Source organism: Trachypithecus francoisi, unplaced genomic scaffold, assembly GCF_009764315.1.
Source record: "Trachypithecus francoisi isolate TF-2019V2 unplaced genomic scaffold, Tfra_2.0 Lachesis_group8, whole genome shotgun sequence".
Taxonomy (NCBI): Eukaryota; Metazoa; Chordata; class Mammalia; order Primates; family Cercopithecidae; genus Trachypithecus; species Trachypithecus francoisi.
The window spans coordinates 13,630,830-13,650,859 of record NW_022681473.1 but is presented as its reverse complement, the minus strand read 5'-3'; the positions used below and the strand labels follow the sequence as shown (position 1 = coordinate 13,650,859).

The 20,030-nt window shown below is 41.7% G+C and overlaps 2 protein-coding genes across 14 annotated transcripts in view; one reads left to right on the top strand and one right to left on the bottom strand.

Moving 5' to 3' along the window:
* Positions 1-3,731: 3,731 nt before the first annotated feature.
* Positions 3,732-16,147, bottom strand: LOC117080286 (membrane-spanning 4-domains subfamily A member 6A). 13 transcript variants are annotated; one of them, XR_004435773.1, is made up of 9 exons: positions 15,211-15,308; positions 14,637-14,929; positions 13,092-13,252; positions 11,445-11,579; positions 9,893-9,949; positions 7,127-7,336; positions 5,129-5,609; positions 4,956-4,958; positions 4,776-4,868 (listed from the first exon to the last, which is right to left on the bottom strand). XR_004435773.1 is itself a non-coding variant. In XM_033205209.1 (8 exons), the coding sequence occupies exons 2-7, from the start codon at positions 14,704-14,706 to the stop codon at positions 4,777-4,779; spliced, it is 621 nt and encodes a 206-aa protein (XP_033061100.1). In that variant the 5' UTR covers positions 14,707-14,929; positions 15,211-15,307; the 3' UTR covers positions 3,732-3,977; positions 4,767-4,776. The 13 variants fall into 13 exon arrangements, 12 of the variants coding, with proteins under 12 accessions (XP_033061100.1, XP_033061095.1, XP_033061099.1 ...); XM_033205209.1 differs by lacking the exons at positions 4,956-4,958; positions 5,129-5,609 and adding an exon at positions 3,732-3,977 and having other exon boundaries at positions 4,767-4,868; positions 7,231-7,336; positions 15,211-15,307; XM_033205204.1 differs by lacking the exons at positions 4,956-4,958; positions 5,129-5,609 and adding an exon at positions 3,732-3,977 and having other exon boundaries at positions 4,767-4,868; positions 15,211-15,306.
* Positions 16,148-17,381: 1,234 nt separating this feature from the next.
* LOC117080578 (membrane-spanning 4-domains subfamily A member 4A) overlaps positions 17,382-20,030 on the top strand; it is a 64,369-nt gene continuing 61,720 nt past the window's right edge. The window contains exon 1 of the mRNA XM_033205728.1: positions 17,382-17,633. The gene's annotated coding sequence lies outside the window, so the exon portion shown is untranslated. The remainder of the gene's footprint in view (positions 17,634-20,030) is intronic.

Sequence of the window (20,030 nt, the reverse complement as noted above, 5' to 3'; positions counted from 1 at the left end):
TCAAGCCATTCTCCTGCCTCAGCATCCCGAGTAGCTGGAGTTCACCATGGAGTCTTGAACCCAGATTCTGAACCCTGAACCCATCTCCTGAATTACTTACACTAAATCTAGCTATGACTGCCATTTACTCACAGTTTCTGGTATTTCTTTGGCATCTTCCCATACCTTTCAAATGGCCACCATCAGCCATTCAATTAGGGTGTGGTCACCTTGCCTTGTCACTGCCTGATCACGTGCAATCACTGATGGAGGGAGGGATGAGTCGTAATGGAGGCCAATTTTTCCATTTCAGAGGCAGAGCAGATGATGCTGTTGGCTCCCTCATCCCAAAGATGAGGCATCCAGGCAGGTAGAGGTTCCCCTGAGTGCTGCTGACACTGTTTATCTAATTCCCACAACGTAATTGGGGTATAGGTACCATGTGACATCTGCTTTGTCATGGTAGGGGGTCCCCAAGCCCAACCCTGGGACCCCAATGGTGTTCCTGCTCTATTTTCTGATGGACCACTGGGCAAACCTGCAACTGACATTCTTCTTCCTCAGTATCAGACTGAGCAGGGGTCTCTGACCAGGATGGTAGGCCCAAGCCCACAGTAATGGCAGCCTCTACTTCTCATTCCAAGCTGTGTATCTGGGCCTCCAGGTGTTCTGTTTGTGCCTGGAGGTCCCCTACCTTTGCTGCACCCTGCAGGGACTGAGTGTGCACTTACCATAGTATAGTCAAAAACACCCATTGAACTCTGCCAGCAAAGGCATTGTCCTCTGATTGCTCTGTGCTTCCAGGTACTTCAGTGCCTTCTCCATGCTCACAGGGGACCTGTCCACCACCATCAATGTTTCCTCCAAGGCCCATCCTAGCAGCATGACTGCCACCAGGTACCACAACCGATGCTGGGGCCATATGGCTGACCTGGGATCATTGAGGCTGAGGGCTCATTGATCTTGGGATCCTACTGAATACGCCAATTGACAGGTTCCAACCTGAGCTGGGTTCTGAGGGGAGGTGGTGGACAGGTGGTGGGTAGCTAAAAGAACACTTGGATTGTAGGCAGTTGGGACATGGCTTTATTCTCTCTCCTGTCCTACAGGGTCAGCAGTGCAGTTACATTAGTCACTGATGTAGTGGCTCAAAGCCAGGTATGAGCTCACACAAACAGGTTATATTAAACAGCTACATAATGCATGGGGTTGTGCACCTGCGCTCCAAACCCGCTGTGTCATACCATAATGGATGTCTACCTTGGCCTACTCCTGACTTAAGCACAGCCACTTTCCGTATAACAATAAAGAATTTTTGAAAAATGCATAGTTTCTCCTCACTGATGACATGTGGAGACACTGTAAAGGACAAAAGTGGCAAGTGTGATTTCCTATGGTCAAATTAGCTACCTCCAGTGAATTCTAGATACCTTGGTTTGCCTTTTTCTACTTCTCTTGGGAGGAAAGTTGTTCCTCATTATCACCACAAGGTGTCAGTAGAGTCAATTGTACAGAAATTGGGAAAGGCCAATAATTCTAAAATCTTTCTCCTGCAAAGGGAAAAGAAAACATGTGTCCTACACAGTCTGAGTTACCTTATTTAGAGCATTCTACAACTTTCTTTCTCTGTTTTTTTCCTTTCTTTCTTTCTTTTTTTTTTTTTTTTTCAAGGTCTCACTCTGTCCACCAGGCTAGAGTGCAGTGGCAAGATCATGGCTCAATGAGCCTCAACCTCTCAGTTTCAGGTGATTTTCCTGCCTCAGCCTCTTGAGTAGCTGGGACTACAGGCATGTGTCACCACACTTGGCTGATTTTTTTTCTTTTTGTAGATTTAGGATTTGGTCATGGTCCCCAGGCTCGTCTCAAACTCCTAGACTCAAGCAATCTGCCTGCCTCAATCTCCCAAAGTGCTGGGGTTACAGGCATGCACCATTGTGCCTGTCCCAGACTTTCTTGAAGAAATGAAAGATTAGATGAGTATAATTAGGTTCCAAATCCCAGTGATGTATTGGGGTTGAAGTTAATTTTAGACATAGAGAATGGGAGTGAAAGGGAAGGAAAGTTGGACTATGGAAGTGAAAAGCAAAGGGAAGTAAACACACAATAAAACTCAAGTTCACTGAGCATCTTTCATGTGTCCACTATAATGGTAACTGCTTTACAAAGGTTATCTCAATACATCTTCTGTCTCAAGGTAGGCATCATTCTCACTTGACTTGGGCTAAAGGGGCATTGCTACTTGAAAGAAAATATATCAGTGATTGACATAGCAGTGAGGTTGAGCCTAGGATAAAAGGTGGTTTTGAGTGTTGCCTAAAGGACTGGATGCCTTTTCTGATAAACAAGTCAAAGCTGAAGAGAGACCCGGGGGCAACTTTGAAGACCAGAAGTTTGACTGCGTAATCAGTAAGACTTCTGGTATCCAGAGTCCTGTGGTGGTGGTGAAGACATGGTGGCAGGGGGTGAGGAACAAAGCTGGAGTGTGAGTACAGTAGATGAATACACCAATTGTGGACTCTGGGTTATAGTTCTCTCCTGTGGCAGAAGGTGGCACCATGTGATTGATATGGGGGAGGTGGATTTTCAAAGGAAGGACTCTCTCTCTCTCTCACATACACACACACACACACACACACACACACAACTGTTTATCCCCTACATTCTTTTAGGCTGAAGAAGTTTGCTTTATTCAGTGTTCAAATAATAATTAGTGCCTGGTAAACATCCCTAATTTCATTGTCATCTCTGTTTCTCTTATTTGACATAGTGTCTCGTATCCAGTAAGTGTCAATAAAAGTTGAATGTGCACAATAGGTAAATAAATAACAGAAATGGTGTGTGTCAGTGGGGGGTGCAATGGACAGGGAGAAGACATAATGAACGAGAGTTTGAAGATAAAGCTAAAATCAAAGAATCTGACAGTCCAGTTTCAGACTGGGAAAAAAACAGCAGAAAAGCTGTCTGAGTATCAGGATATCTGATACAGTGGGTATGACCCCTGCTACCGTGGGTAAAAGCAAGAGAAACATGACCAGTTCTTTCAACGAAATGGAGCTCATGTAAAATTGAAATACTTTTCTACGTGTGTGTGTGCACGCGCGCACATGCTGAGACTTAACATTTATACACAAACAATTGGTCTTTCTTACAATAAGAAAATAAGTATCAACTGGTCGTTGCCTCATAACAAATAAGTATTCCTGGTTAGCTTTTCTTTGCTCATTAGTTTTGCTTGAATATTTGGTGGGGAGAAAATGGAGTTCAAATTTGGGTTTATGCCTGTCATTGTTGACTTATTCTGTGTTTAAAGGAAAAAACAACAAAATAAGTGTCAAAACAAAATATGCACTCAAAGATTTTATTTTGAAGCCAGCTACTTTCATGGACCCCGAGACTTCATCGTATGGGGCTTGCCTTTACACACTAATGAGTAAAATCCATGGGATAAAACACTGGCATCAGTATAAAAGAGTCTGAGCACTGCAACAAGTCAGTTAACTCCTGTTGACTGTTGACAATTAAGGGGTACAATAAAAGGTTGTGCCCTTTGCTTCACTGAGATCCATCGAAGGATCATTCTGCCTAGTTTTCTGGCAAACATTTTCTGGGAAATGTTTCTGGGAATGATCATTCTGCCTAGTTTTCTGGAAATTCAGACTATTTGGCTAGTCTAGTAAATGGTAATTTACAGCTCTTTGCTTTTGCTGAAGTCAATGTCAGGCAAATCAAGAGATCCCCAATGAACACATATCTTAAATGACAGTGAAATAATGTTTTGTTTTAATGTTCATTACTTTAAAAGCTTGCATTTGGGAAACTCAAGCTTTGCTTTTTTATAACGGTTAACTTTTCCATATTATCATAAGAATCAACTTTCTGATTAATATTTCTCCCTTTTTTTCCTAAGAAGTCAATAGTTCTTCATATCCAGGGCCATGAGTCATCTCTGAGGACATGCCAGAATTATCGATGTAACTGTGAGGCAGGAAAAGCACACTCTAGAAGAAACAAAGTATGTTAGATCTTCAGACTTCAATCAGGTTCAAGATAAATGTATATATACCATTTTTCCAACTGTATACATAGAATTCTTAGCTAATCCAAGATAAGTAGAGCATATTACCAGGTTCTTCAAATAATTGCAACTTATCACTCTAGTATTCATTCTACACTCTATAATACAATTTTGGATAAATCAAGACTTTTTAATTCAGTTAAATAAAGCTATGAGTCCATGGGGTGGTATCCCTTGGAATTTGATTCAACAATACATTTTTAATATGTCTTTTAAAAAGGAAAAAGAATTTAAAATCACCAGGAGCAAAAGCAGAGCATAAGACATTCACTGGATCCAGTCACATGTGTAAAGGCCCTTTACCAAGTCAATACTATTAGAGAGATCAGTGGTTGTGGCAGAAACTGTTTCTGCTTAGAAGGGAGGCAAGCCTGGTTCTAGTGTCCTCAGCACAGGCACAAACTCATAGCATAATGCCAGGCAAATCATTTAACTTCCCAGAGTCTCATTCCCTTCATTGACAAAATGGGAAGATTGAACCAGTTGATTTCTCATGATTAACTATTTTCATATCCAGTGAACTCTCAGCTTGTCAGCTACTCAATTGCCATCTGCTTTTCTTCTCTGTCTTCCATCACCATGAAAATGCCCTCCCATGTGTATCTCATGACTGGCTGGTTGTTCCTTCTACCGTTCTTGGTGACATAGCTCAACACAGTGCAGAGATAAGATACACTAGGCAAGATTAAGCGAGGCTGGCCAGCGCACTCACCCCAGGGAAGTCAGAGTAAGCCTGTTTCCACCACAGCACAGCAGTGAGCACAGCTAGGCAGAATTCCAGCAGAGTGCAAATCAGCATCAGAGACAGAGTTCCCTGAAAGTCAAGAAATACAAGATTGGTGGTGCTTAGGTCAGCTGAAGCTTTCATGCCTAGTTGAGAGGTGACCATAGAGATGAAGACTTCCTCAACCATTAGAGAACAAAGAAAGGACACCATCAGGAAAATAAAACTGCTCCTCCTACACCTCACAATTGTCTTAATTCAACCCCTTAACTCATTCATTTCCTTGAGAGGAGAAAGGGAGATGAATAGTAACTAAATCAAGTAGTCTACTTCATACACTTATTTCTTACTTCTCTGAGACATCGATAGTTCTGATGACATTGTTTACTCGGCAAGAAAGCAGAGTGGTGTAATAACTCCCAGGACTGAGAATCAGCAGCTCCGTTCCAGTCTCACCTTTACTGCTGAGTAGCTGTGTAAGCCTGGACAAGTCTCTCTCTTTCTCTGTTTCCTCATGTATCAAACATGCCTACTAACATTTCTTTCTCAGAGATTTGTAAGGATCAAGGAGGCTTTGACTGTGCAAGTCCTTTGTAGAATTCAGTATTGACATCCCCGTCTATGCATCTGAACCCCTTTGGATTTCTTCTTGATCTTTCTTGTGGTTTCTTTGTTGTTTTTTATGTTTTTGCTTTTTTGTGTGTGGCTGGAAGGCTTAGAAAAAATCCATGAAGGTAGTAAACTGCCAGAATTGCTAATCACTACCACCAGCTCACAAGGAGGGGTTCTACCATTTCTGTCTTGAGACATTCTTTGTGCAGAACTGACCATCTGATAACAAAGGGAGATAATTTGATCACATGAACTTTTGGTTTGTGATATTTACACACCGTTAAAGAGAAGATATAAATATAACTTTTTTCCATTACCTAGAAATTGTTCCAGCAAGCAAGTTCAACAGAATCTCTCTTATTTCCAATGCATCATGAATTTATATTTTTTCACTACCAAATTTCTCTGAAATTTCTCTTCAGAATTTTCCCAAGGTGGAATTGGCTGCGCCCAGTGTTAATCTGTACCATTTACTGTCAGCCTGATTTACTTGTCCTTTTTCTCATTGTACCGTTACCTTGGGAGCAAGGCCTTCTTTATAGTGAGTGCTGTACAAACATGACTTTCTCCAGACCTTTCTATCTGTCTATCTTCCAGCTGAGTTCCTGGCTTATCTCATTTTTATGATTGCAGGACAACAAATATACTGCAATCTCTTTACTCTTTTTTTTTTTTTGACATGGATTCTCACTCTGTCACCCAGGCTGGAGTGCAGTGGCGTGATCTCAGTTCACTGTAACCTCCGCCTCCCAGGCTCAAGCAATTCTCTGCCTCAGCCTCCCAAGTAGCTGGGATTACAGGTGCCCGCCACCACGCCCGGCTAATTTTTGTATTTTCAGTAGAGGCAGAGTTTTACCATCTTGGCCAGGCTTGTCTTGAACACCTGACCTCGTGATCCACGCATGAATGGCCTGCTAAAGTGCTGGTATTACAGGCATGAGCCACTGCACCCAGCCATCTCTTTACTCTTATGCTGTCTGTTTTTTTCTCAGTGTGTTGCTGACCGTGCACATGCCCCTTAATCTTTCAATTGCAGACATATTATTTCTGTTAGCCAAACTTCGTTGTTTTTCTTCTTGCAAAGAGATAGAATTCTCCCGCAATCATTCTCAATTACACTCTCCATCTCCCTATATTTCTTATCTCCTGATTTAATATATCATACTTCTTTCAGCTATAACAAAAAGCAACAATAATATTGCATTCTCACCTGATCAGTAGTAGTCATTATTGTGATCATCATGAGAAGAAGCCCTTATTTTCTGTCCCCATATTTCCTATTCTCTTTTTCTTAGTACTGAATCTGATGTCTTCTCAAACCAAATTCACTCCTTAGCACACACACATACTAGGTTTCCTTGTTGGCATATTCTGATCTCCTGGGTCTTTCTGCTCTGTTTCCATTCTTAATTCACCACTCCATGTACCAAAATTCTCAGTCTGATAAACTCATAATTTATGCTTCCAAAATTGGATTAGTTTGATAATTAAGAACCTCTACAAACAATAAGTTTTATTTTTTCATCATCAACCTTATTTAACATTTTCAGTTCCACCCTATTACTATGTAATCGCCTTAGTCTCATCCATGTAGTCCCCTTTGATTTACATAATCCTGACCTTTCTCCAGATGCCCAAACCAGAACCAATAGAGAGATTTTCAAAAGAAGGAATAACAAGAAATCCAGGCTTTTGAATACCTCATAAAATTAGAACATCCCATCTAAAATACTTACAGCCAGACTGGCTTTGGCTGTATAGCAGTCCGTGGTATAAAGTGAATCGTGATAATAGTAAGAAACATAACTTCTGGTTGGTGTATTATTTTTGTCCAACTCACACTGCAGTAAAGCAGGATTTAAGGCAGCCAGTTTGACAGACAGGATAATGAAACCCACCAGGGCAGACAGAGCACTCAGAATGCTTCCAAACAGGCTGCTATGCACCTGAAAGAAAAATGCTGAGTAAGGATCATTGCTAATGACCCATGAATCTCTTATATGTCTTTGCCATTAAATTGTAAGTTATTCCCTTATCTGTCCCCCCAGGAGGTCTGGGATTAATCATTTATTGCTGTATGCCTCTCCAGTGTACAGCAAAAATCTCTCAATCTCCGAGGTACATCTTGGCTGAACGAATGAACATATGAACTGGTTCCCCTTAAGCAGGATCTCGGTGGTGTGGTAGAGAATGTTACTCTCCTAAATTCTTTCCCCAGGACAGACAGCAGGGCTTTCATGAGGCTTTCCCTGCAACATTACCGAGAGAGCTTGACCCAAAGCAAAGGTGGCGATGTACCAGATGCAGTTTCTCTGTCACTCAACTCAAAAACCCCTGGTGGAAGCATCAGCTACACGGAAAAGGTAGATCATGTATTAGCATGGTGCAAAAGGAATTGCGATTTTTGCTGTAAAGCCACAATTATGTTTGCACCAACCTAATAGTTCACTCTTGCATGTCCATTGCCTCTCTCAAAAGCACACCTCTCAGAGATGAGTGAGGGGGTGGTTCTTAGTCTCAGGCAGGCCCTGGAACCTGGGCAGGCATACAGTTGGCCACACTGAGCGCAGCATGGGGTGACTGTGGGCAGAGGGCTAGGTGCAGCCCAAGGATGGTGTAACGTGTGGGAGGCAGTGGGAGGCATAAGAAAAAGGTCTGAACTGGAGGTCAGAATATTGAGGTCACAGTACTAGACTTGCCTTGGCTTATACCCTTGGGTAATCAGTTCCCACTCTGGTTCTCATTTCTACATTTATGAAGTGAAGGGAATAAACTGACCTCAGAATCGACTTCCTTGACTCCCACTCACACAGAAAAGAGAATTGAGCTAAGAGCATTCTGAAAGCTATAGTTACAGGTAGGCAGGCTCCAGGGCACACCCCACAGCTGTACAGTAGAGAGTTATTTAATCCTACATGGGTATTTCTTCTTTTAGAAACTCACCAGTTAATGCTCTGGGACCCCAATTTCCCAACATAATGACTAAAGGGCCTCCTGGTAGCCAGTAGTAGTCTTGATGCCTAGAGTACATATTTCTTAGAATAAGCTAATTTGTCTTTAGATGGCACTCTTCTTCAGTCTCAAAAAGGGCTGGTACTATGTGTGACAAGAGCAGAACTCACTAAAGCCTCAATGTTTTTGGTGAGTGTGAGCCCACCCCGAGACTACATCCTGCATCCTTGAGCTTCCTGCATGTTCACTGTGGGATTGTTCTCTGGAGTAAAAGGCCCATCTATTTCCTCCTGAAAGTTTGAAAGCACTAAAAGTTTGTGCCAGGCTACTCAGTGTGGTTGCCAATAGCCACATGGACTATCTCTATTTAAAGTAAAATTAAGAGAAATTTTTATTTGGTTGCACCACCTGTATTTCACATCATCAACAGCCACATGTGACTGCCATGTTGTACACTGCAGCTGTAGTGTATTTCCATCATCATAGAAAGTTACATTGCATTTCCATCATCATAGAAAGTTAAATTAAACAGCGCAGATCTAGTTAGTAGTTCCGAGTCTAACTGAGGGTTCCAAATAATAATCTCTAAATACTGATGAGAAAAAAAATTGGCATTTTTCTGGGTACTCTTTCTCACTTCCTTGCTGACTTTGGGAGATTTTTGTAGCCAGAGCTTCTAAATTGAGTTTTGGTGCAATTGCATCATATGACGTTCTCTCACATCAGCCCCTTAAGGGATAATGGATTGAGTGAAGACTTAATGAAACTTTAGAGACGAGAAGATTCTCCCTATAATCCAGCCTTTATCTCCTTGCCACTTCCAACTCTAGTTTTTGCTGGAATAAGGGTTAAAGACTGGTAAAGCTTTTTATTTTCTTTTCTTAGCCAATACAAATGAGTAAGGACAACTTTTTAGGGTGCAAGAATTTATACTCAAACAAAATAAAAGTATTATTCTTCTGGTGAGGTAGATGAAAGACTACACTCAGCCAGCACTACCCAAAATGACTGAAGTCCTCAGGGAAAAGGAAAATCTGAGACAGTTTAAAAGAGCCTGAGGAGACATCATGCCTAAATGTAATGTAGTATACTATAGTAGCCTTTGTGTCTACTTTGGATACCTCATATGAACAAAACTTGGACTCATTTTTTTTTCAAGGGTTGTAACACCTAGGCTTAAAGAGTGGACTCCAACCAATAGACCCTTTATAACACTGTCAGCTTCCTTGCCACTGAAAACCTGAATTTGAAGGCCAATTGTCACCGAAAGGACATCATAAACAGGCACAATTTCTCTGTGATAGATGCTTCAGCATGGGTAGAGGGAATATTATAATTCTCTGAATGCAGACTTTGATGTAGGGTACAATAATTGGATAAATGTGCTCTGAACAAGGATACAGAGGATCCAGGCCCAGCTCCTAACTCTAACAACTGACTGCTCTGGAACTGAGTTTTCAACTTTTCAAAGTAGAAAGACTGACCTTAACGAGTTCTGTCTAAGTTTTATTTTGATCCATTGGGTTGTGGGTTACAGTTCTCATACTCACCAAAAGCTTGGTTAACCTTTTCTCTGTGGCAATTGATAGAGAGCCAGAAATGATAAACTAAGATAAAAGAGAAAATGGTCAGGTCACTTTCCATGTACAGAGTAACTGCAATGTCACTATCAAAATGTTTATAGAAAACTGTCATGGGAAAAGCCTTGAGAAACCAGTGATCAATGAGGTAAGTTCCATTTAAAGACATATATTTGTCCCTTTGTCCATAGAACATTCAGATAGCATCAGAAAAAAAAGATAACAGAAATATATCCTAATAAAAAGTATCCCACTAAACAAAAAAATACCTTAAAAGCCAGGAAAGAATTTTTTTTTAATAAAACGAGACAGTTTTGGTGTAAGATGTTTTCTAGGGAAGGACATGAATGCAATGGTTAAAAAAAAAAAATAGTAATTTCACAGAGGAGAAACCTGGAAAATACTACCCCAACCACATGATCACCGTTAATTGTGTCAGTGACATTATGTTGGTAACATGACCCTTGATATGACTTGATGAAAATGGTGCTTTACCTCGTCATCATCACCCAAAAATTCATCACCACACTCTAAACATCAAAAAAAAAAAAAAAAAAAATCAGACAAACCCAAAATTAGGAACATTCTATAAAAATCTCAGCCAGCACTACCCAAATCTATCAAAGTCCTCAAGGAAAAGGAAAATCTGAGACAGCCTAGAGGAGCCTGAGGAGACATGATGACAAAATGTAATGTAGTGTAATACAGTAGCCTGGCATGGATCTTGGAACAAAAAAAAGCCATTTGGGAAAAACCAATGAAATCCAAATCCAAGTGTAACTTTAGTTAATAAGAGAAGAAAAATGGACAAGATACACAAAAAGGTGGACTTCTTGGTGCATCAAATACACAAATGTAAGAAAAACAAATAGCTACCGAATTACAGGAAGTTGAAGGAAAAAACATCTATGAAAGGGAAACTTAACTATGAGAAAGCCTCCATCTAAGAGACAGCAGTTCTCTGAGAAAAGGACTAAGTTCTTTTGAAACTCCAGACTTGCAGCTATTTCAGCCTTACCCGGGAATCAGTCAATGCAGTAAAAGTATTTTCAAAATGTTCAGAGATGTAAGTTTCCTTCCTCCATGATCCCCACAAGCACGGGGGGATCACAGTGTGGTTTCTCTGTGAGTGTATGATGTCTTCCATTGATGCTCATTTTTTTTTTTGTATGAAATGTTCCTTCCCAACTTTATCGTAATTCATGGATTTTTTTTTTTGGCCTAAACCTGGAGAGAAGTCACTAGCTTCATCATAGCTCAAGATGATAATGTGAAAAATAAGATAATCTTAAAAAGAAATGCTTATTTGAGTCTGATAATAAATTGATCTAAAATCAGGCAACCCCTGTCATCCTACCCTACTCAGTCCTCCCTGAACTACACACACAGGAGAACAAGCTTCACCATTGACTCCTTGCTCCCAGCAGATCAAACATAGCAAGGTGGCAGGTGGAAAGTCTAAGCTATTGGCATCTTCCTCCCCTCTTCGCCCCATCCTGCCCTCCTCAGAAACTCTACTCACAAAAAAGGGTCCTATGAATGGGTAAGCAGAGTTCAACAGTGTAGAAGTCACTTGGGTAAAATTTGGAGAGAAGGAAGCAGATGCCAAAATGATTCCCAAGCTCAACACCATCATGCCACACAAGATCTGGATAGTCTGTGGGGAGAGAAAGGGAGATTGAGGATGAAAACCAGCATTTGTAAAGAGAGGGCCTTTTTGCCTCTCCCATGGCACTAATGCATTATCACCTTCTGCAAGATCCCAGTGAGGATACAAACCCTGTGGAAACTCTGCAGTGAGAAACATGAAAAGACACTCTGGAGGGTGTGCGGCTCTGCCACAGAAGCCACAGTCTCGGGTGTCTGGCAGGCGCTCAGGAAGGCTTCTGCATTTCTGCCTCTCAGGCCCTAGTGTGCTCACGGCTCCTGCTTCCAGCTCACAGCAAGTGCTGGGATTTGTTTTCCCATCTCTCAGGACTTCTGAGTCCATGACTAGTAACTCACTCTCTACCTCTCTGAGAACAGGGGGCATCTGGAAGCCCTCACTTTCTCTGGAGGATTGACGGTGCAGAAGTCCCTCCCCTCATCTCCCAGACTCCACTGGACATGGAGTTTGGCCCTCTGGTCACCTCCTTGGAAACTGCAGTTCACAAACCAAAAGCTGAAGTTCTGGAAGCTCTTTCATTTTTTACTTTTAAGTTCAAGGGTAAAAGTGCAGGTTTGTGACATAAGTAAACTTGCGTCATGGGGGTTTGTTGTACAGATTCTTTCATCACCCAGGTATTAAGCCTAGTACCATTAGTTATTTTTCCTGATCCTCTCCCTCATCCACCCCCGAAAAGCCCCAGTGCGCATTGTCCCCTTCTACGTGTCCATATGTTCTCATCATTGAGAGGCCATCACCCTTAGCAAACTGACAGAGACAGAAACCAAATACTGCATGCTCTCATGTCTAACTGAAGCTCTGTCTTAGGAGGTAGTTTCCCTCCTGGACGTCCACCTCAGAGATTCACAGCTCTCATATCATTTACTAAGAAGTTTTCTAGACCTTATGTCACGTGAGCCTCACAGAAACCCACGTGAGCCTCACAGAAACCCACGTGATTGTACATGAGGCAAGGAAACCAGTCCCACCAGGCCCTGAAATCCAGTTAAATGGAGTGCCTCACCTCAGATCACATAAGTGCAGAGGCAAACAGAAGGTGAATATCATTTCCATTCTCAAAAAAGTAAGGAGAAAAGAGGGAAAGGAGGTGTATATTTCCTCTAATTTGCAGTGAGGGTAAAATTCTTTGCAAAGAGTCAGTGTGGATTACTAAGCATGCAATTGTGAAATACATACACACACACACACACACACACAAAATATGTAATTATTTACCACCATTACTTTTGTAAAAAAAATATATAGAGAAGCACTGTATTGTAAAAATACAAAGACAACATAGAAAATGAATTCCTCATATTCAGAATAAGGAAAAATATATTTCTAAGACAACCTCTTGTGGAAAAGTTCTGGGACAGTTTTCTCCAAGTGGCTTCTACCCTAAAATCCCTCTGGCAAAACTTAAGGGTCTCCACACTCAGGACAGATGTCCAGTCCCAAGACAGACATCATCTCTAGGCACTTCCCCCAACCCCTCTCCAACATGTTCTGAATTAGATTTACCCCAATAACTTTGACTTCTGCCTGCAGACGTTTCTTCAGGCTATCCTGCCCCTGGTTGGTGGGTTCGGGTTTCTCTGCTTGGGAGAAGCTGATGACATTTGATGGGAGCACTATCACGGTCTCATTGGGAACAGGTTGTGACGTCATGATGGTGTTGCCAACTATGGAAGAAAAAATAGATTCAGCTCTTAAAAAGTACAGAGCTCTCAGGTTCTGGCTCCAAAAACTGTAACTCAGTCTTTGCCAATTAGTCCAGGCTTGGCCTGTCCATTAGAGAAAGAAACTGATACTATGGAACAGTGAAAACCACATAACCTTGGTTTCATGAGGATTTTTACACAGTGCTTGACACAGTCCATTATAGATAATAAACACATCACGGGATGGCAGCAACATGAATCTTGAGAGACCCCAATATCCAGAGGCAAAGGGTCACACAAAATTTGCAATATGCAAAGGCAACCTCCCTTTCCCCTAGTCCTATGGACAACAACTGTATTGCCATATAGTTGATGAATTTTCAGACTGAACTCTGCTTACTTATTTTTTGTCTAATAATACTATTAGCATTTGTCTTAGATGTGTTTATCATATTTTACTAGACATGTTCTTAGTTTTTATCCTGCAGTGCTTTTAATCCTTATAATAGCTCTGCATGTTAGTTAGTAAAAACATGTAATAAATAAGAAAATGAAAAATAAAGTTTAAGTTATGAATGCAAATAATATACATATTGCGCGTGTGTGTGGCCCAGAGTTAATGCTGAAGAAATATTTGCAGTTACCCTTATTGTTCACCCTGGTTCACACAGCTGGGAAACTGTAAAACCAGTCTTGGATCACAGCTTTCCTGGAGTCTGAAGCCTTTGCCTAAATCTCTAGATCATTCCACCTCTTCCTACTTTCCCACCTGGCAATGCCAGCCTGTGTCTGAGTTTACTCAGGCTGCTTCTCCTGCATGCAGTGGTATGAGAACAAGTCTTGGAGTCATAACATATAGGCTTGCATCCTCAGTCCTCCCCACTTTTTAGCATTAAGACCAACGAGGCTGTGGTATTTGTTGCTAAGCTCAGTTTGGATCCCTTTTCACTACACCATTCTCAACCCACAGGCTGCCCAGTTTACAAATGGTCTAAACACATTTGAAGAGACAAGAGCTCTGCTCCCACTAATTACACAACCTTAGGTAAGCGACTCACTGAGTTCATGCAATCAGAATACAGCGGAAACAGAGTTAAAAACAGATACTCCTTCCATCTGCCCACTCTGTTTCCAAAAGGCTCTAGTGTCTCTTAACGGCTGTCAAGGAGTTTCAAGTCATATTACTCCTCTCATGAGGTCACGGCAAGGGAACGGTGAGATGAGAAAAGTCTTTCAGCATTACTTACCTGTGGCCGTTGGTTTCAGCTGAGTCCTCAGAAGCTACCAAGAGGTTTTAACTCGGGGTTCTCAGTCCCATCAACGGTTTCTACTTACCTTCATCTTCTGAGAGTCATCAGCCCTTCCTTATTCCAGCGTTTACAGCTATACAGGATGTGATACTTACAGACTGTAGATCTGTGAAATGTGCCTGCACTTCCTTTTCTGTAAACTTCTAGTAACTTCAGAAAAACCATGAAAAAGACCACCTCATAATTGTGAGAGTTCGGGAGTCACGGAGCCTTCTATGTGAACTGCCACTTCGAGGTGTACAAGTTCCCTGTTATTAGGCGAGTCTGTTCTTGGAGCTTCAGTTTTCTAATCTTGTCAATAGAGGAGCAATACCAACACTGGAGAATTGTCATAAACATCAGCAAAAATATTATAAAGAGCGTATGCTGCTTTGAGGCTTTCAATAACCTGTAAATAATAATAATAATAGTGCTAGTAATCATAATATAAATAACAATATTCCACTGTATGTAACCAACCATAATAATATCAATAATAATAGCAATAATGACTATACTGCTTTAAAGGAACATTCAGTAATATATAGCTAATAATAGTAATATAGAACATAAAAATTGTTTTATGGATATAGTTTGTGTATTTGCTTGTTTTGTTTTGCTTTTCTAATTCTCCAAGTCTTGGCAGGCTGAAAGCAACCTTTCAATACTCATTGCCCAACTGCTGCCTACCCTGAAGTCCTCTTCCTCCTCCGGCTGCTCTCTTCCTCTAACAACAGATCTTTGCTCTCCAGGAAGGTTGGGCCCCTCTAGGGAAGTATTGAAATATTGAAATGGAGAAGGAACAAATGGGAAAGATTCAGCAGGACCTAAATGAATTCAGCAAACTCATATGTGGCCTGGTTTTGTGAGGACAGAGGCACTGTGCCCCTTCAAACCCTTGGGTGGCATTCTTTGGGAGCTGACTTCAATGTATCAGGCAAGGAAACCAGAGCCAGTCAGGGCGATGGCAAAGCCCCAAGCTGCAAGCTTCCTTCGTCCTTTCCTTGGGGGAGCTGCCGGAATGAACCCAGAAACACAACCTGAACCATCACCGCCACCTCAGAGGGCCATGGGTTCTGCACTTAATTCCACACATTAACTCTTCTGTTGAAGAAAGGAGTTAAGAAACACCATTCAGAAGGCTGGATTCGTTCTCAGCATCAGAATGACACAGACGTTATGAATGTAATTGACTTCTCTTAAGTTCTAACAATAAATCTGAGACGGGGAATGGACTCACCCAGAAAGCCTGGGGAGAGGGGCAGAATCACCTCCAACCTCGCTCACCTGTGCTGCTGGTGTTCCCTTCCCTTTCACAGAGTGCCGGCTGTGTTTCCGGTGGGTGCCCTGCATCTTTGCCATCCTCACAGCATCTGTGAAACACTGGAATGCAGCTCTCCTCCTGAGCTTTGATTAAAAAGGAGTTTGGGTCTCTTCAGGAGCAATCACACCCCCTTTCCCTTCTGGGGAATGTGCTAATAAACCAGTTAAAGTTGCCTACCCAAGCAAAGACTCCCTCTCCAGTCTGTTTTACTCTCTGTACTATTTATTTTAAAACGATTTCTGAGTTTTAAGGTTTATGTGAGACAACACACGTAAGGTGCTTAGCACAGAACCCTACAGAATTTGACCTAAAAGTGGTCTGCTGACTCTTTCCTCCCCCAATCTTCCTTTTTTTCCATTTTGACTTCAGTAAGCTCCAAACAAGACTCCTCTCTGTCTTTCAGCTTACACTCATTCAGCCTTTTACATTCCCAGTTTTTTCCAGAGTCTGAACTCTACCAACCTAACTAGAGGGGAGAAGACTGATATATCAATAACACATTCTGATTAATGATCTTGGACAGGTTTCTCAAATAAGCTACTAATGCCACTTTGGACTAGGCAATTCTTTGTAGTAGGTGGCTATCCTGCGCACTGTAGTATGCTTAGCAGACTCCCTGGCCTAGGCCAGCACAACCCTACCCTACATAACAACCAGAAACATTATCAGATATTGTCAGATGTCTCCTGATGGAGGGAGAACAAAATCCCCTCACATTCATGTTGAGAACTACTGACCTAGGAGCAAAAGGGCTTTTGTGTGTTCTGCGTAAAGGCAGGTGTGTAAGAAACAAAACAATGTTTTCTTTAAATCAATTTCTCAACTTCCATTTTTAAAATTTTAAATTGTGGTACAAAATACATATAATTCATTATTTTAACCACTTTTTTAGTGTACAAACCACTAATATTAATTTTGTTCACATTGTTGTGTAACAGACCTCTAGAACTTTTTCATCTTGCAAAACTGAAACTCTATACCCATTGAACAACTACCCCTGTCCTTCCTATTCCCAGCCCCTGTTAACCACCACCCTACTTTCTGTTCCATGTTTGCTCTGTGTCTAGGGGAGGAGATCACCCCTCGTATTGTCTTGTGCCTAATTTCTGCCTCCAAAGAAAGAAGAAGTAAAAACTAAAAGGCAGAAATGAAATCCACGGGCAGACAGCCCAACGCTGTACCTTGGGCCTGGTTAAAGATCCACCGCTGACCTAAATGGTTATGTTATCTATAGATTCCAGACATTGTATGGAAAAGCACTGTGAAAATCCCTGTCCTGTTCTATTCTGTTCTGATTACCGGTGCATGCAGCCCCCAGTCACATACTCCCTGCTTGCTCAATTGATCACGACCCTCTCATGGGGACCCCCTTAGAATTGTAAGCCCTTAAAAGGGACAGAAATTGCTCACTCGGGGAGCTCGGGTTTTAGAGATGTGAGTCTTGTCGCAGTTCTCAGCCGAATAAAGCCCTTCCTTCTTTAACTCGGTGTCCGAGGGGTTTGTCTGTGGCTTGTCCTGTTTCATTTCTTGGTTCCCTGACTGGGAAGCGAGGTGATTAATGGATGGTCGAGGCAGCCCCTTAGGCAGCTTAGGCCTCCCCTGTGGAGCGTCCCTGCAGGAGACCCCAGCCAGCCTGAGTGACGTGGATCCTGAGAGCGCGCCCAGGTAGGCAATTGCCCCGGTGGAACGCCTCGCCAGAGCAGCGCGTGGCAGGCCCTAGCGGAGGATCAAAGCAGTGGCTGAACGCCGGGAAGGAGCAGGCACCTGAAGTCTGGACTTCTGAAACTTGGTAAGACTGGTCTTTGGAACTTGCCCACTCCATTTGAGTGGAAGAGTGGTCTGATCACCCATGACGTGCCTGTACTTGCAGTTTGGTTTTTGTTTTTGACTTGTCTTGGATTGCTTGATACTTTGGTTTTGGTTTTGACCTAGCTTGGACTTCTTGATACTCTGATTTTGGTTTTGATTCTGTTTGATACAGTTTGGTGTAAACTGTAAAAGTGTGTGTGTGCCCTTTTTACCGATTCTTTGTTTTGTAGTGTGTGTGTGGTGTGAGCGTGGTGTTTTGTCTCAAGGAGACATGGGTCAGGCACAAAGTAAGCCCACCCCACTAGGAATTATATTGAAAAATTTCAAGAAAAGATTTAAGGAAGATTACAGTGTTACTAGGACACCAGCAAAACTTAGAACTTTGTGTGAAATAGACTGGCCAGTATTAGAGGTGGATTGACCATCAGAAGGAAGCCTGGACAGGTCCCTTGTTTCAAAGGTATGGCACAAGGTAACTTATAAGTCAGGGCACCAAGACCGGTTCCCGTACATAGACACTTGGTTACAGCTGGTTTTACACCCCGCTGTCCCCCCCACCCCTGCCCACCCACAGTGGTTAAGAGAACAGCAGCATCAGCGGCTGGCAGAGGCAAGGAAAGACCAGCAGAGAGAGAGAGAAGAAGAGACAGAGAGACACAGAGGGAGTCAAGGAGAGAGAGAGAAAGAGAAAAAGAGAGGCAGAGAGAGAGCGAGAAAGAGACAGAGGCAAAAGGAAAGTCAAAGAGAGAAAGAAAGAGATATACAAGTAGTTAAGAAAAAAACCAGTGTACCCTATTCCTTTAAAAGCCAGGGTAAATTTAAAATCTATAATTGATAATTGAAGGTCTTCTCCGTGACCCTACAACACTCCAATACCACCTTGTTGTAAGTGTAAACAAGGGCGTAGCCCAAAAGCACTGAGGCTGTTGACAACCTGTAGCCTTCCTATAAAAAATCCTTAACCTAGTAATCTGCGGATGGCCCAAATGCATTCTATCTGTAATGGCAACTGCTTTGCTAACAGAAGAAAGTAGAAAAATAACTTTTAGAGGAAACCTCATTGTGAGCACACCTCATCAGTTCAGAAGTATCCTAAGGAAAAAAAAAGATTTAACATTAACCACTGAAAATTCCCTTAACCCAGCAGATTTCCTAACAGGGGATCTAAATCTTAATTACCATATAAAGGTCCTACCAGACCTAGGAGGAACTTCCTTCAGGACAGGTTGATGGATGGTTCCTCCCAGGTAACTGAAGGAAAAAAAAAGCCATCTATACCAATTCTAAGTTAATTTGGACTAAACAATGTCTTATTAATAGCAAAGGATAATTGAAATCCCAAACTTACAAGGTTTTCAACAAAAGTAAAGTTTGCTAAAAGTTAACAGTGTAACATGTATTATAGTAACTTCTAATCTTGTGGCCTTAGACAGTCTAGATAACAGACATAAAGGAAATTCGCTTTGGAAAAGAATGGTTATCTTCGGAAAAAAAAAAAAAAGGAACAAAGGGGGGGGCAGAATTTATGTAAAAAGAATGTTATATGGTAAATTCTTGTCCTGAAATAAATTAACTGGTTGTTTAAAGAAAGAAATGTTTGTAATAAGTCAGAAAGTTGAGGTATGTCGAAGAATTGTCTGCAAAAGTCATGAAAAAGAAAAAAAAAGTAATAAAAAAAATTTATGCAAGAAATGTTGTATAATTTAAAAGTAACTTAGCCTCCTGAATGTAAAACTATTGAAAAAACAGTTTGTGTGCAAGGTGCATAAGAAAAGTAAAATATATCTCTGGTAAAAGGATTACAAGGAGGCATAAGAATGTGGATTTTTACTTACATTAAAAGGTAAAAGGCCGGGCGCGGTGGCTCAAGCCTGTAATCCCAGCACTTTGGGAGGCCGAGATGGGCGGATCACGAGGTCAGGAGATCGAGACCATCCTGACTAACACGGTGAAACCCCGTCTCTACTAAAAAATACAAAAAAACTAGCCGGGCGAGGTGGTGGGCGCCTGTAGTCCCAGCTACTCGGGAGGCTGAGGCAGGAGAATGGCGTGAACCCGGGAGGCGGAGCTTGCAGTGAGCTGAGATCCGGCCACTGCACTGCCCTCCAGCCTGGGCAACAGAGCGAGACTCCGTCTCAAAAAAAAAAAAAAAAAAGGTAAAAAAATTGTTTTGAAGGTTTAAGTAAGTTTTAAAACATTAACTGTAAAGGAAATTCTGTATGTAAACATATTGGCTAAAGTTAAAGGGGTATAATCCAGTTTTTTTCTGTGAACTGAATATTAAAATAAAAACACAACAGATTTTTCTTAAAGCATTAACCTGCTCTTCAACAAACACTATAAAAGGTTTAAAAGAGTCTATAAAAATCTTACTTTA